A 17066-nucleotide genomic window follows, 5' to 3' on the forward strand; every position below is an offset into this window, starting at 1 on the left:
GCAGCTTTATGGCCACCATCCATAGGGAGATCATGAAATAGTGTAGTGGAACTGGAGAAAGGGGGGAAAGGCAAGGCTTGCAGCATTAGCTAGCAGTCAAACCAAGGTATACAAATGTCTGGGATAATTATTCCTGCCTGTGTGGTCAGGTACTGATGTCACAACCATGTGAAGCCCTAGTTAATACATGAAACTTCCTTTAAATCAAGGCTAACCTGGAGCAGCTGATGTTTGAAGATAAGAACAAAGCCCAGCGGCTTCAGACAGAGCTGGATGTCAGCGAGCAAGTGCAGAGAGACTTTGTAAAGCTCTCTCAAACTCTTCAGGTAAGGGACTATGTCATTTGACGTACGAAGACTGGCTTTAGCAGAATGGACCAGATTACGTCTACGGCAGGGCTCTTGACCCACAGAGAGGGCGCTAGATGTGTCAGTTTGGATTTTGTGGCATTGCATTGGTTTGATAGGGGCAGTTTTGCTCTGCTATTATCACAAAAGGTTAGGGATAAAACCCAATATAGAAAAATAGAAACAGTTTAGAGTTCAAAAATGTTTTTTTTTAAATAACCATCAGAGAATATCATATCTATTGGGCACTTGCTACCAAGACCTTGAAAAATAAACTAGTGTTTTATCAAAAGTTAAGCCAGCCCCACTGATTTTAAATGTCTCCCATTTATTAAATCGACTATAGCAGAGGTGGCCAAAACTGTGGCTCTCCAGATGTCCGTGAGCTAGTTACCATGAGCCCAGCACATCCTTGCAGGGGCTCATGGGAATTGTAGTCCATTGACATCTGGAGAGCCAGTTTCACCATCCCAGTCTATAGCTTTATTTGATGGGATTGGTGATTGTGGAAATCTGCAGACCAGCCAAAACCATCCTGTGGGTCATCCAGGCGTCTCTCAAATGTAGTCCAGAAAGCCCTTTTTTGGCTGGGGGCGCACGCAGGCGCGCACTCATCCCCCTTTTTGTCGGCTTGTTTTCATTCAGGTCCAGTTGGAACGTATCCGGCAAGCAGATTCCCTGGAGAGAATCCGAGCAATCCTCAACGACACAAAACTGACAGACATTAATCAGCTTCCTGAAACATGACCCCCTTGGGAGCCGGGCTCTAAGGCTGCATTTCTGGGTGTTTTTTTTTTTTTATAAAAAAGACCCATCTTTATAGCAAAACATTAATTATTATTTAACTCTAACTGAAAGAGCGGAAGAGGATATGGGAGAAGCGGCAACCCCGGCTTTGTTTCTGGAAGGGAGAAGGTTTAGTGTGGGAGCGAGAAATTGTCCGAGAGAGATGTACGGGTCCCCGGAGGGAATCAGAAAAGTCTGACCTCGCTCAAAGCTAAGTAATCACCGTATCTTCCCCCTTCCTTTAACCTGACATACTTCTCTTTCCCTCCTCTTCTTCCCCTACCCATAAAGGAAAATATTACAGTTATGGAAGTAGCTACCGGAGACCGCGCTTCCCTCCATCCCCTTAAAATGCTTTTGAGCGAAGCTGTTGAAGCCTCTTTCTCCTCTCCGTCCCAACTCACCCCCACCAATGACTGGTCACACCAAAATTTAGCTAGATGGCAAAACAGGGAGAATTGGGGGGAGGGGGAGGATTCTGTGCTGTATGAATATTTTATATTAAAATATGAATTTGCAGGATGCTGGATCTAGGTTGGGTTCTGTAGCTCAGTGCTTGTTTTTGTACCTGGTACATTGTTGTGGTCCTTTGTTTGGAAGCGCTCGGTCGCCTTTGGGAAAAGAATGGAGAACTTAATCCATAAAGCGAAGCCAGTATCCGATCTGGGGGATGTCTCCTTATGAAGATGTGCTTTCGTTTTGTCAAACAGGAAACAGGCACTTCAAACAAAACAGAACCTCAGACCCGAAAGCATCGCTTTCAGCCAGCGTTTCCTGTCCTAGCTTGGCTAAGCATGTTTCTCTTCCTAGTCACAGCTGGGGTTGTGTGCAAAGCATTTCCAGTTGCCTCAGCCCTCAAGGGGCACATTCTCGAGCCCACGATCCTGTGTCCTAGCGAAAGCCGGTGGCTGCCTAGGAATTTTTTAATGAGAAATGTGTGAAAGGGTGGGCAAAGCTATAGTGCATGATCCAGGGCCTGTTGCCTTCCTGCCTTCCTCTCAGAACGAGCTGAGCAGCATCGCTGCTGGTGTGTGCTTTGAACAGAGGGAGCTGTGGCTGTCCACACATTGCTCCCTCCTTGCACTTGTCCAGCCAGCTCAAAGCCCGGCCATGCAGCCTTCCAACTTACTTCCTGAAGACTGAGCCAAGTGGAGCACGGGGGAACCTCCCTTGTCAATCATGTTGAGGAACTTTGGGTCCTCGCTCAAGCAACCATTGAGCTAAATTCCACTTTGTACGTCTGATTAATGTAAACGAGAGAACTGGCTTTGCACGCTTGTTTTGCAAGGGGGACCTCTGTCTAGCTGGATCTTCTCAGGCCAGACATGTTTGGCTTCTCTTAGGTGGCCCCCTTCTATTTCTGGCAAGAGATTTTCTCCTGCTTACAACCTAGCGTGATCCCCACAATTGTAAGCAATCACTACAGAATGAATCAGGAGCAAGTTGCCAGAGCCCACCCTCTTAATATAGCTGCTAGTGGGGAGGGGAGTATAGTAGTAACTACAGAACAGAAATAACAAGGTCAGGAAATCTGTTAGTTGTGAAGAACCGTTGGGTAGGATTAGAAAACATTGGAAAACCATTCACTTTAGCCCACTGCTTCAACAAGTTTCTTTTGAACCCCTCCATTACCAAGGTGTGTTTTTTCCCCCTAGTAATTTTCCAGTTGTCGAATATGTTGGAAGCCAACTGCTCTCCCTGCCCCCATCTTCTTTTTGAGCACTGCTAATGCAAAATTGTTAAATTTGCAGATGAGCAGAGGGTGGGCGTAGCAATTCCCACATCCTTTTCTTGTCAAGGGCCAGCTTTATTAGGGCTAAAACTGAGTTGTTTGGGGCTGGGTTAGTGGGGAACTAGCCATGTGGAAATACCAGGAGGACAGACTACAGCTTGTGGCACGGGGGACTCCGGTTCCTGCTTAGTGCCTAACTTCTAACCTAAAACCCCCAGACCAAGAGGGGAAAGAGAGGAGCTCGACTGAAGAGCGGTTGGGGCAAGAGAACTTGGCAACATAATAAGCACATAGTCTAGACTGATCATAGATCCACAGGCTGAAGAACATTCACAGCGAGTCCAGAATAGCTGTCCTGTTTTGAGTACGGCATCATGATTCCCCTTAAAGTAGACTTCATGGACTTCATTTAATTACGGACTTCAGTCACACTCCCATTAAAAAGTTTTGTATAATGGGGAATTGCCCTTCTCGTCCTAGAAGTTCTCAGCTTCTAAAAAAGCTCCAGCACTGACTGTATCTGCCACAAGTTGGGGTCAAACCACAGCCACCCTTCCTGATCCAAGGACCATGGGTCTGTGTCCGGAACGTAGGGGAGGGGAAAGCCTGCAAGTTTTAACTCTGTTCTGTATACTTGTACAGTCAATATGTGCAAAAAAAAATTAATCTTACAGCATGTCTGTGACCTTGTTATTGCTAACGGTTAACTGTACCCCCCCCTTCTTTTACTTCAGTGGCAATGTCTTCTTTGAGAGGAGAAAGGAAACTCGCCTATAAATATAGTCCCTTTAGGGGTTTGTTTGGGGTTTGTCGCTCACCCAAAATAATAAAAATAATCAGCCTGTTACAGTCCAAACGGAAGCGTTTGGAAACGATTCTGCATTCCAATGAACCAAGCCACTGGTATCCTGTGAAACTGTGGATGTAGAACTCTCCTGTCTACTGAATTAAAAAAAAATGTAACCATTCGTTAACTGTATTGGAGGTGTATCCTTAAGAAAGTGTTCCAAATTAAAGGAGGAAAAAAAAAAGCTAACGACAAGTGTGCATCTTCTCCTTTTGTGTTCTACATCTTTATACTGCCGGAGACTGGTGTGTTTCTGTAACGATCACAAACAGGAGGGAGAGATTTCCCACCGTGATGTTTCAGGTCTTGCCTGCCTGATCAGTTGTGCCACGTCAATACCACAAAAGCCCAGCCCCATCTTCTTCCTCGATGCATTTGGAGGCTGGGGGGGGGGGGGGGGGAGGTAATGACCAAACAATGCTCAAGAACTTCCCTCATCACGTGAATAGCAGCAAGATCTATTATCTCCCCTGGTTGTTGCTCACACAGGAAGAGAAACCTTTTGGATGGAATACTCCAGATATTTGCATACTGGCATATCCTTTGCTTTTCAGAGTAATTATGGTTTAGCAAAGGCCTGTGTCAACAACAGGGAGGAGGGCTGGGCCAGGCAGCTCAGGGTACACGGCCCAAATGAAAACAGCGTCATACAGCCAGCAAGGCAAAGAATTCACAGCGAAGTTATACCAAAACTATCCATCTCCTCCCACTCTGCTACCTGCCTGAAGAGCCCGATGCCTCGTCCTGAACCGTCCAAAGCACTTATCAAAAAACTGTTTATTCAACGTTTTTTTTTTTTTACAAAACATCTCTCAATGTGTGAGTCAGCAAGGCTGCTGATAAATAAGAAAAGGCAGCTTCTTCACTTCAGCAAATTGCTAGAAGTTGACGTGGTTTCGGATGTCGTTGATCTGCTTCACCATCTCCCGTATGTGTTCTCCCCTGCAATACAGAAGCGGTGCTGAGCTAACGAAGCAAGGGAATCTCCCCCCCCCCCTTTTCTGCCTGGGTATGCTGCAAGGTTTGGACGATTTGCCTCCCAACCAAGATGTGGACAAATGGAACTCTTCTCCAACGTAAGCTTACTGGGGATTTCTGCTGGTGCTGGAAATATTGGGGGTTGCACCCCAATTTCCCCTGCTGCTGCCACTCCCTGCTCAGCCCAACCTGGACCCACCTGTATGCAGCAACCTTGCCCAAAGCGGTGTCAGCCTTAGGGAAGATGCTCTGGGCCGTTTACAGCCCACAAAGTATTCAGAAGCTCTGGAAGAAACTGGCCTCGTCTCAAACTTACTCTTCTTTCAAAACCGCCTGGATGCATTTCCGCTGGTAGGTACTGAGGCTGATGCTGGGTTTCTGGGGGCTGGTGCCCTTCTCCATTTTCCTCTGCTGATAATCCTTCTTCATCTTAACCTAGAAAGCGAGGGGCAGGCACAAGAGCTCCATCTCCTCGGGGGCCGCACGGGAGTCCAGGGCTGCACTCCCCCCGCCCACGGCCCTCGTCTTCCTGGCTATTCCCACTCACCTGCTTGATAGCATTGCCTAAGTGGCGCAGCTGCTCCTGGACCGTCTGCAGTTCTTTCTTCATATCCTTCTCGCTGTCGGACAGCACAGGCAGCTGAGAGTGGATGCTCCGGAGCACTTTCTTCATCCTGAGGCCAAAAAGGGAGGAACGCGTGCGTAAGTGCTATGAAACCAGCGCTGGCCGACATTTAGAAGTACAACTTTTAGCCGTCTTAATTTTGGCTGCTGCTGACCTCTGCTCTCCAGCCCGAACCTCACTTTCCAGTAGTCCACATAGGATGGGGCTCAACTTAGTGACTTCTCTTCAAAGGAAGCCAAACCTGCTGCAGGGTCACTGGTATTAGCTGGACACGAAGACATCGAGATCTAGGCATAGCCCCATTGGTTTAGCTGCCTTTACCTGTTCACCATGTCTTCTTGCTTCTCCTTGGCTTCTTCGTATTTCTCTGCCAAGCGCTCCGCCATTTCCCGCAAACTCTTCCTTATAGAGGAAAAGGGGATATTCGATAATTTTGGAATTTCCATCTGTGACCTGGGAGGGGCAGCGTGTGGGTGGGGAGGACTATAGAGAGCAAGTGGTGCTGTAACCCTAGTGCAGGGGTAGTCAAACTGCGGCCCTCCAGATGTCCATGGACTACAATTCCCAGAAGCCCCTGCCAGCGAATGCTGGCAGGGGCTTCTGGGAATTGTAGTCCATGGACATCTGGAGGGCCACAGTTTGACTACCCCTGCCCTAGTGGATCATTCATGCATGCCTTTGTGACAGAAGCCCTACTGGAACTCTTGAGTAATGGCAGAGTTTGTGTTTATTTCACCTGCTGGGAGGGGGGAGACACTCTTTGAAAAACAGGAAGTTGCCTTAAAGCAGCTCGGGCGATCGAAGCCAACACTGTATTACTGGGGTGTCCAAACTGTGCCTCTCCAGATGTCCACAGACCTTCAAGTAAACCTTAACCAGAAACAGTGTGGCTATAATGAGACCCCACCATCGTGGTGAAGGATAAGGTGGGGTTGGGCAAGCCCCACCCCTTATTCTGCTCTGCAGTGGCATCCCCTAGAAACAGGAGGTGTGGCCTCCACAAGCCCCACAGTGCTAAGTAGTGGTAGAGGTGGGGTTTCTTTCTCCTCACTAAGGACAGCGCAGTTGAGGTTCCTCACGCCTTTTTTCCAGGGGTGAGGAAACTGGATCTCCAGGTGTCAATGGACTACAATTACCATGTGTCCCTGCCATGCTGGCAGTAGTTCACAGTAACTATAGTCCATGGACACCTGGGGAGCCACAGTTTGGCCACCCCAGTCTGTACTGGCTAGAGGTAACTGTCTCCAGCTCTTTCAGAGGGAACATTCCAGCCATCTACCCAAGACCTTTAACTGGCAATGCCCGGGGCTGACCCTCTCAGCATGCAAGGATTTGGTCTTCCACTGGCCTTCAGCCCTGAAGCCACTGTATGACTTGTTCCATGCCAACACACCTTGTGGTGGTTCTGCCTGGAAGAGGGCATTTGAGCGGGCGTACCTTTCTTCTCGGCAATAGCCGAGATCTTCCAGCTGTTTCTTTTTCTGCTCGCACAACAATTTGACTCTGAGGACAAAAGAAAAGGCCAGGAGGCTGGTTATACACTGGACGCAAGCATGGGTCCCTGTGGCCTCCTCCCTCTCCGGCGAGTGTTGTTATGACTGACAGCCCCTCCGGGAAAACAAGGTGAGAACAAGGCTCCGGTCCTCAGGGAGGAGGCTGCCACAAAACAGCCCCCCCCCTCCCCAGTCGCTCAGCGAAAAACAACAGAACTTGTGCTACTAACTGATTTGGGAGGGACGGGCTGGAAGCCTGAGCCAGCCAGGCAGGGAGGGAGGCTGCATCCTTTTATGCCCCTCCTTAGATTTAATCCTGAAGGTTCAAAACAATCGGCCTCTTCATAATGCAGATTGCTCTTGAAGCCAGGATGTTTTTTTTCTGGCGATTCTCAGCTCTCGCATTTTTGAGGTAAAGCCAGCAGATTACAGACCCACAAGTTGCAGTCTCAGTGGTGAGCAGGAGACCAAAAAAGGGCAGACTTGGCTGCATTTAGGAGCAAAGAGCTAGTTTTCGTGGGTTTGGGTTTTCTTACCTCAGTTGGATCTCCTCTAAGGCCAGCTCTTGTTTCAGAATGTATTCTTTCCTAAACACTTGCGTGGCTCTGCTGACAAGCTGGAGGCATTCCTCGGGGGGCGGGGAGGAGTCTCTTTCTGCAGCCCTTATAGACAAACACAATAGGATCTTAGTAACCCAGACAGGCTCCAATGAGGGTTCAATACACAAGCTCCAGGATGCTTTTTTTTCTGCCTGTCCGGATGCCTGGCCTGTTGTGGATGTAAGAGCGGCAACTCCTGCACGTCGGTGATCGTTCAAACCACTGAGTCGCTGGTCGCAATGTGACCATTTTGCACGGAACGTTCAATTACGCTGCCCAGCCTGGGGTTCTCCCCGCCCCACAGGACAATTCTGCAAGCTGCAGAACAGCAAAAGGAGACTCTGGCAAGGATGTGGCAGAGAGGAAAACCCAGTCAAAAGTAGCTGACTTCCTGGAGAAGATGACAAGTAGGGTTGAGCACTTTGGCACGGTTTGGACGCTGCGGCGGTCACCGAAACCCGAGTCAGCCAGTGCCACAGCATGGAGGGGCAGGGCAGCAGCGGTTAGCACACCGACACTGCCCCTCCGTGCCACAGTGCTGGCCTTCTACCCAATACCTCGGGCTTTGGTGATTGCCAAGGTGGCTGAACCACACTGAAGTATTCAACCCTAATGACAAGGGTTGGGTGGAGGGATTGGGGCCCAGTTTGGAGACCTGCTGCTTTTGGCAAGTGCCCAGGAAGACAAGCACTCCATGGAATGAATAGCTCTCTGGACACGCAGCTCCCAGGGCCTAGGTTAGAAAGCACCCCCAGGGAAAAGGGCTGCCTCGGCTATATGGTGGCCTGTATGGGACACAGGGACCAGAAAGGAGTGCGCCCCCATCCCTTTAACACGAGTTCCCTTCAGAGAGAAGTTCTGTACTTCAGCAACAGTGGGTTGGTGGAACTCCGAGACAGGATCTTCCGGATGTGTCTCTCAAAGGGATCCTGTGCTTCAGCCAGAATGCGGAGAGGAGAGGCTACCGCTTGGGAGTCTTCCATGGTACACAGAAGCGGGGGGGACGCTGGGTGGACCACAGAGCTGTCAAAAGAAACATTGGCCATCAGTCACTGTTATCCAAGGAACTCTGTGCTTTGGCTTCATCAAATTCTTTAGCTACCAAACCTCTTTTTTCACACCAGGGAGCCAAGATGACCACCATGAGCACAAGGCTTGTTCATGAAGAACAATTGTGGATGGCTACACAGGGAAGGATCATGGGAATGTTAACATAAGCCACACCGCTCCTGGTTACTGCTAAGGAATAGATCAGTGGGCCTATGTTTTGTCTAAGGGGAGGCTCATGCTAACCGCCATGCAAGGATCCGGAAGGAGTTCAGACAAAGCTCCAGATTCCTTAGCAGGTACTTAGAGGAGAAGGGGCAAATTCTCAAGGGATTTTAATAAATGCTGAATTTAGTTTTAAAAAATATAGCTCAAGAGGCTTATTTTTTTAATGAGAGAAAATGGCCACTACTATCTAAGCCAGGGCAAGGAGTGTCCTCTACAGGTGGCGATGGATTTTGGGCGCTCCTGAGCACAGAGCCAAACAAATATGGCTCATGCAATGACCATAGTTTCATGCAACTCCCATTCATTTCAATGGTGTTTACCCAGGCTAATGTCTTGGGAGGACTGTGTCCCAGCTTAATTCATAGGAGGGGGATTTGAAGAAGAAGAAGAGCTGGTTTTTAATCCCCTGCTTTTCACTTCCTGCAAGAGTGCCAAAGCAGCTTACCAACACTTTCCCTTCCTCTCCCCACAATAGACACCCTGTAAGGTGCGTAGGGCTGAGAGAGATCTGAGAGAACTTCTCTGTGAGAACAGCTCTAAGAGAACCATGACTGGCCCAAGGTCACCCACGCTGACTGCATGTGGAGGAGTAAGGAAGTAAACCTGGCTCTCCAGGCCACTACACCACCCTAGGATTTATTGCTCCAGGAAGCAAAATGTCTCATATCAGTAAAGGGGAAAAAAAAAACAGAACAGTTGGGTTCACTGCAGTTCATGGGAACAGATATGTCAGACCAAACTGGTTTCCTATGGGGGGGTGGGGGGCACTGGCTACTGAAGGGTTAAAGAGTGAAGAGGATCTCCCTAAGATGGACCACCAATCCCCAGCTTCCCCTTGCAGCTGCTGTCAGTTATTGCTCACTGGCAAAGGAATAAAGCACAGTTCTAGGTTAGGCCGAAGAAAGGCAATACGTACAGAAGAGGCTTGGTGATGCATTCGTAAGTGCTGGTGAGGCAGACCATGGTGGGGCCCAGAATGTCCGAGACGATCCAAAACCCTTGAATTGAGGCAGGTTGCCTGGGGGAACAATGCAGAGCGCACATCAAACCCTCTGGCAAATGCTTTCATCGCCCCCAACAACAAGCTGGCTGTTTTGGTTCCCGGTGCAGTGAACCCAGAGACATTACACTCTCCCAAGAGGGGAAGAGGTGATGTCCCAGCCCGCTCTCACCTGCACGACAAAGGCATGGTGCAAAGGATGTGTTCCACAAAGCATTTCTGTTCCACTCCGAGTTCTTGCAGGCTGTCCTTGTCTTCCTCATCTAGAAAGCAAGCAAAGGTAATTCAGGCAGGCCAGCAAGAGAAAAGTGTCTGGAGTCACATCCGTTCCCGTGAAGGGTTGAGGGGCTACACGTATTGCAGGGAGAAGCTGCTGCTCAAAGCAAGTACCAACCCCTCAGGCACGCAGAGGGAGTGTGTCTCAGATGAACCAAAGTTCAGGGCATCCAGGAGGGTAACTTCACAGAAATTTCAACTGCCAGTCAATTTCTTACAGCTAGTGGGACAAGGCAAAGGTGAGAGTAAATGCTCGGTGCTCCCGACAGCTGCGTTACATATGCCAATTCTTCAAAAACATGCCCTGGAAGCCTGGAATTGGTTATATGTTTCTGTACAGGTCTTTTGGGCATGCTTCCTGGTTTTGAAGCCCGGTATGGTATCAAGATCAACCCCATCCCATTCCTGCAATTGTAAAATCCTAGGAGAGGAAAAAATACAGAGGGGGGAGTTTTAAAGACCTACCTGAACCAAGGAACTTATGCAGTTTGTGGATCCAGGTGAGTCCAACACTGTGTACACCAGCATCATGTGTGCAGTGATAGCGAGATGGACACTTGGGATCTGAAAGCACAGGGAAAGGACACGGGAGTGAAGAGGCAAGGCAGGGCGAGGCTGCGTTCAGATGCTGCAGCAGGTTAAATTTACCCAGACCTGGCCTGATGCTGTATGCGTAAGCATCCTTGCTCCTGCCCTACCACACAGAACACATGGTAACACTCCTGGCTTGGTATAGCAGCTAAAAGCAGTGGCCTCTAATCTGGGTTTGATTCCCTGCTCTTCCACATACCACCAGCTGGATGACCTTGGCCCAGTCACAGTTCTCTCAGACCTCTTTCAACCCCACCTCCTCTGGACATGCTCTGGTTTGTTCACATCCCTCTTCAACTGTGGTGCTCAAAACTGAACATAGTCCTCCAAGTGAGTAGTCCACACGGGCAACCCATTCCTTCCTGATCAAGACATTCTGTGACAAGTGATCCTTCCATTGATTGCAGTTTGGGGAAGCTTCCGCTATGGAGAGTCCCTGCTTCTGTTTGGTCTTGCCTCCACTGAGCCAACAGGCCAATTGTGGCTTTAAGCATTTTGGAAGGGAAAAGAGAGATGCCTCTCTCAGACTGGTGCAGCTTTGTAATGCAACTGAAAAGGAGCTGGTCACTTTTTTTTTTTTACAAATTCAGATTTTTATTTTATTTAATTTTATTATTCCATTTATGTATATACTGCCCTCCTGGTGGACCAGCTCAGGGCAGTGTACAGCATCAACAAAACAATACATTAAACCACGTAAAACCATCTTTAACTAACAGCAACATCAATTTCAATTACACTCATATCGCTAGTGGCGTCCTTTTGAATAGGTCTGTTGCCCGAATGAGATGTAGACATGGGAGTGTTTTTTTAAAGAGGGGTCTGTTAGATGTTATCGGATCACTAGCTCCAACCAAAGGCTTGACAGAAGAGCTCCGTCTTGCAAGACCTGTGGAACTGTACAAGTTCCGTCAGGGCTTGGATCTCCTCTGGGAGCTCATTCCACCAAGTAGGGGCCAGGACTGAAAACCTCCTGACTCTGGTTGAGGCACCCAAGGGCAGTTTCCTCATCTCCAACGCAATGGGCAAGGGAAAATACCACAGCGGACGGACCCAATTCTTAGAGCAGAAGGGACGGCAACAGAAGTCATAACTCCCACTCCTTACCTCTGTGCAGCTTGATTGGGCAAGAGAAGTCCAACTCCAGAGGCTCCTCCCCCTTTCTCGGAGCCAGTTTTAGCGCAAGCTCCAATTCGACACATTCAAAGACGTAGAGCGATGGGATGAGGTCCGTTTTTGAATCCCAGGATTTGACAGACTGTGGAAGGGAGGCGAATGTTAACTTCTCTTAGGAAGGACTGTCCATGCAAGTCACAAGTGATTTTTAACTGCCCTACTTTTTCTTTGACCAAAAGGTTGCCTTGTGTTTAATAAATGTTTAATAAATGCTTAAAAATGGAGGGGGGAGGGAGACAACCTCTACACTTTAATGCATTTGCTGGCAGGGGCTCATGGGAATTGTAGTCCATGACCATCTGGAGGACTACAGGTTGACTACCCCTGCTTTAATGGGTTGGCTTTTTAAGCTCCAAGTATAGAGTAGTGCATGGCTGAAGTCCATCATGGGGCTGTTTGTTAAATCAATCCCAGACACAAGGAGGGGGAAATGATATTCACTATATATTTTTTCAAGCAAGATTTTCACTAATTCTGGACGAAGTTTGAGTCCGGTAGCACTTTTAATTTAATAAATAAAGACCTAGAAAGCACCAAGCCCTGACTAAATATATACATTTTCAGCGTCTCTGTGCCTCCCTCCACTAAGAAAACCTGCCAGGAGTGAGAGCCGTACCATCTGCTCGTCGTCATCTTCCCCCTCCAGGACGACACAGTGATAGAGCATTCCGGAATCGGTGGCAATGACCAGGATGTTGGGGATGCAGGGCAGGCAGAGAACCGCACAGGCGTCATAGCCGTAGTTGTCTTCAGCCGCAGGGTGCATTGGCAGCGGGCCCAAAAGCTTGCCTATGTTTCTGGTGCTGGAATAAGCAAGAGGACATTTCCTGGGCAGCTGTTTCATTACACCTGGTGTTGTCCCCCCCAAAAAAAAACCAAAAAACAAAAGCCAGCAGCAACCAATTTGCTAGAGCAGAGCTATTTCCCTACTAGCATATCTAGAATATGAAATATTGAGAGAGTTTTCTTCTAGCATATTCACATTTATAGATCTTAAGAGTTTGTTTGGGGTATTTTGGGAGAGGTGGTCCTTTAGATACGCATGGCCCAGACCGTGCAAGGCCTTGAAGGTTAAAATCAACACCTTGAGCTTGATCTGGAATTCACCCAGCATCCAATGCAGCTGCTGCAGGATTGTTAATGATTTTTTAAATTCGAGGTACAGCGAGATATTTTTATTCTACTCCAACGTTTATTTAACAGTTATGACACTTGATGCAATTTGGACTCTCAAACTGCAAATGTGGGAATGAGGAGGAAGTGAGTGATACATAAATACACAAAACCAAAAACGCAATAACATCTAGGAATAGTTTATTTTCAAAGCCCTGAATTTTCATTCAGATGGATTCGGGCATTTTTGCTGTTAGTTCTGCAAGGAACACATTTTTGCAGAAAACCTGGGGGGGGGGGGCAGGGTGTCTGTTTTTACTGCTGGTGACCCAAAATCAGATATTATTCTTTTGTCTTTTGCCACCCTCAACTTTCAAGCACCTCCAGCATCTGGTCACCCCCCCCCATCCCCGTCCCCAGCCACGAGAAATGCACAAATACATGCTCCATCTTCACCTTTGCAGGAGACTGAGGTAAGTCAGGAAGGTCTCCCCGTTCTCATACAGGATGTAGAGTGGGTACGCCAGCACTTCTTCTGCTTTCCCATGCTGCCCAGTTAAGTTCTTGGGAATGGCTGTCAGGGGCCCAAAGTCAAATGCCACAGCTGTCTCGCCTATCAATGCTGTATAGGCTCTCCTGAGAGAGGGGGGGAAAGCTAGAAATTTGTCTTGCAGTAGCCATAAGCTGCAAATGTCATTTCCTTATTGCGGAAGCATGCGGGCGGAGGCGGGAGGGTGCCTTGCCAAAAGCTACGAGGAAGGTGTCCAGAGCTTACCCCTTGTTGAGCCGCAGAGTTTCCTCATCCGTATTTGAAAGAGTGATGACTTTCACGGCTGTCTGGGGTGAATTCAAGCTGTAAATCCTAAAACCCAGACGAAGGTTGTTTTTTTTTTTAAAAAATGCCACCTGTATCATCCAACAGGGATAGGTGATTCTCCCAAAAGAATTTTAAAAATTAACGGTTGGGTTAGAGAAAAATCAGCTTATGTGAACTTGAAGAAATTGTGCAGTTTGCATAACACAGGACATTTTAGCAGGTACTGAACATCTGCTGGCACACACCTGCAATGCATGTGTTCTGGTATAATTCACTTGTGCCCAATACACTTACAGCCACAGAAACTGGGCCAACACCTTCTTGTGACATGTGACATGGCTGTGCCATCAAAGAAACCTTTAAAATAAGACATACTAACACAATCTCAGTGCCAGGTAAGTACCTGATTGTGTTGTCAGAGGTTAAGAGCACTACGTGGGGTTCCATCATCTCACTTGGGTACCAGGCAGCATGCTTCAGGGTCAGCGATGTTGAGCTGGTGAAGAACCTCTCCGCGATAGGAATGGTGCTGGAGGAGAGATTTCATTAATAAAAATGGGACAGTATTTTGTGGGCAAAATGGAGTTGCCAGTTTTTCTAAAGAACCCCCGTAAGGCAATGCTTATGAGCCTCTTGTGGCGCAGAGTGGTAAGGCAGCAGAATGCAGTCTGAAGCTCTGCCCATGAGGCTGAGAGTTCAATCTCAGCAGCCAGCTCAAGGTTGACTCAGCCTTCCATCCTTCTGAGGTCGGTAAAATGAGTACCCAGCTTGCTTGCTGGGGGGTAAACGGTAATGACTGGGGAAGGGAATGGCCAAACCACCCCGTATTGAGTCTGCCATGAAAACGCTAGAGGGCGTCACCCCAAGGGTAAGACATGACCCGGTGCTTGCACAGGGGATACCTTTACCTTTAAGGCAATGCTATTCTCAGCAGTTTGCTGTAAATACATAACTTTGTGCTGCAAGAAGGTTCATCTGGCAATTCATGATGATTTGGCTGCTGTTAAAAGCACAAGAGCAGGTGAGCCTGCATTTTTTCTAGTTGGCTGGCAAACCTGTTTGCAAACAGACTAAACCAATTGTTAACACTCATAAAAAACGGCCATACCGAGCAGGTATGAAAACAACTCCCACCCTTTAGTGGAATGTGCACAGGCAAAACAGAGTCCCTCCATTCACAATATCTACAACCCAGAGGAGAGCAAAACCCCAAGAGTAAAGGTAAAGGTATACCCTGTGCAAGCACCGGGTCGTGTCTGACCCTTGGGGTGATGCCCTCTAGCGTTTTCATGGCTGACTCAATACGGGGTGGTTTGCCAGTGCCTTCCCCAGTCATTACCGTTTACCCCCCAGCAAGCTGGGTACTCATTTTACTGACCTTGGAAGGATGGAAGGCTGTCAACCTTGAGCCAGCTGCTGGGATTGAACTCCCAGCCTCATGGGCAGAGATTTCAGACTGCGTGTCTGCTGCCTTACCACTCTGAGCCACCAGAGGCTCTAAGAGAGAACATACTGCATTTCAAAACGGTGTCCTGGTAAGTCCCAAGACAAAAGAAAGAAGGAAAAGGAACACCAAGTACCCGAGTTTTAAAGCTGTCAAGAAACATAAGGAAATCTGAGGTGATACATACCTACAATTAATGGTCGATCTTCCACCTTCAAATTCAGAGTTCTTTCCCCAACGTTTTGGTAACTCCAGTATTGCTAGCCCTTTTGTTCCTATAAGAGCCACATACTGCTGTGTAGGATTCAATGAGGTTTGGTACACCTCAAAAAAGGGTGGATTTATGCAGAGCAGAGTCTGGAAATGAAAATGCTGAAATTAGTTAACAGTGCAACATTTCAACTTGTGTGTATGTGTCTGTAAGTGGATAAAGTACATACAGTACTCTTGCACACACGTCATTTGATAACTGGTAGCTAGTTTGAACTATGTCTATGAAACAGGACCTGAAGAGTCCCTATGATGGACGTTTTTGTTATCACTTGCTGCTTGTCTGACCAATGATCACCACTGATCTTTCCCTAATTTTATGTAAATTACTAAGCAGGGGGTGGGTAAAGTGTGCCTCTCCAGACCTCCATAGACTACAATTACCATGAGCTTGTCAGTGGGGGCTCATGGTAATTGTAGTGCATGGACATCTGGAGAGTCACAATTTAGCCACACCTGCATGGGATAATGGTTACTTCGTTTTCAAACCAGAGTGGCTAACTGGAGATGCAAGGTAAAGATTACCAACGTATGTTTTGAATATGTATGAAACTAATGCAAGAGTCGTGACATCTAAATGAGCAGCTGAAGTTGTCAACCCTGCAGCAAGAGGAACAGCCAGCTGAATGTGCATTGTGAAGAACATTGATATTAAGTACCAAAATGAACATTGTAATCGGCTATTGCACCCTGCACACCTATCGTCCCTACTGCCTTTACCCCCAAACAGCCTAGCCAGAGGTGGTCAAACTGTAGCTCTCCAGATGTCTATGGACTACAACTACCATCAACCCCTGCCCACATGGCTAAATGGCAGGGGCCCATGGTAGTGGTAGTCCATAGACACCTAGAGAGCCACAGATCGACCATCCCTGCACAGGACGCCAGTTTTCTGAGATGGCTACATTACAACAACAACAAAAAAGCAAGTTCAGAGTAAGGCAGGAGTCGCCTTCTCACGAGGCAGTAAAAACCCGTGTCTGGACGGCACCAGATTGCAGGTGGAGTGCTTATCCGTATTGCAAAATACCCTGCACGCAGAAAACTAGCTCCTCGGGGCTGAGGCTAGCACCCAAGGCTTGACTGGAGGAGGCCGCACCTGGTAGCGGCTCAGGCTGTCGGGCTCGCCGCCGCCCAGGCTCCTCAGGCTGAGGGCGTAGAAGGCGCTCCGCTCGCCGTCCCACAGGAAGAGCTCGCCGCCCAAGCCGAACATCAAGTCCCGCGGAAACGCCGGCTGAGCCCTCATGTCGCCCGGCTCCGCCTCGGCCTCGGCCTCGGCCTTCGCGGCCTGCTCCTTCAGGCGACAAATCACGGCGTGGTTCGGCAGCTCTTTCCGCCAGTGCTCGCCCAGGCCGGGCAAGGCTGCCACGGCCGCCGCTGCCATCGTGACTCCCGACGGAAGAGGGAAGTTTGCTGCCGGGAGGCCGCCGATCTATGTAGGCCTCAGATCCCGGGACTACAAGTCCCAGAGGGCATCGCGCGAGCCGACCACTCAAGACCGTAAAATTGCTTCCCCCCCCCCCCCCGAAAAAAATCCCTCTGTAGGTTACAGTTAACACCGGAGAGCCAGGAGACGCCAAACTGTAGCTTGCCAGACGCCCATGGACTACAATTACCATGAGCCTCCCCCACATGGCCTCATCGTTATTGTAGTCCATGGGCCTTTACCGACCCACAGTTTAGCTAACGGTACACAG

The 17066-nt window shown here is 48.6% G+C and overlaps 2 protein-coding genes across 2 annotated transcripts in view; one reads left to right on the forward strand and one right to left on the reverse strand.

Moving 5' to 3' along the window:
* Positions 1 to 3901, forward strand: part of RABEP1 (rabaptin, RAB GTPase binding effector protein 1) — a 57258-nt gene extending 53357 nt beyond the window's left edge. The window contains exons 17-18 of the mRNA XM_077311045.1: positions 210 to 326; positions 993 to 3901. Coding sequence (XP_077167160.1) covers positions 210 to 326; positions 993 to 1094 — 219 coding nt within the window. The 3' untranslated portion in view covers positions 1095 to 3901. The remainder of the gene's footprint in view (positions 1 to 209; positions 327 to 992) is intronic.
* Positions 3902 to 4474: 573 nt separating this feature from the next.
* On the reverse strand, positions 4475 to 16886 carry NUP88 (nucleoporin 88). The gene is made up of 17 exons (XM_077311046.1): positions 16469 to 16886; positions 15287 to 15456; positions 14059 to 14184; positions 13614 to 13700; positions 13295 to 13474; positions 12342 to 12528; positions 11657 to 11807; positions 10424 to 10522; positions 9855 to 9945; positions 9599 to 9700; positions 8272 to 8430; positions 7345 to 7470; positions 6753 to 6818; positions 5637 to 5717; positions 5238 to 5364; positions 5007 to 5125; positions 4475 to 4654 (listed from the first exon to the last, which is right to left on the reverse strand). Exons 1-17 carry the CDS (start codon positions 16751 to 16753, stop codon positions 4591 to 4593), a joined length of 2220 nt encoding a protein of 739 aa, XP_077167161.1. The 5' UTR covers positions 16754 to 16886; the 3' UTR covers positions 4475 to 4590.
* Between the last annotated feature and the right edge of the window lie 180 nt (positions 16887 to 17066).

Source organism: Paroedura picta, chromosome 15, assembly GCF_049243985.1.
Source record: "Paroedura picta isolate Pp20150507F chromosome 15, Ppicta_v3.0, whole genome shotgun sequence".
NCBI classification, from domain to species: domain Eukaryota; kingdom Metazoa; phylum Chordata; class Lepidosauria; order Squamata; family Gekkonidae; genus Paroedura; species Paroedura picta.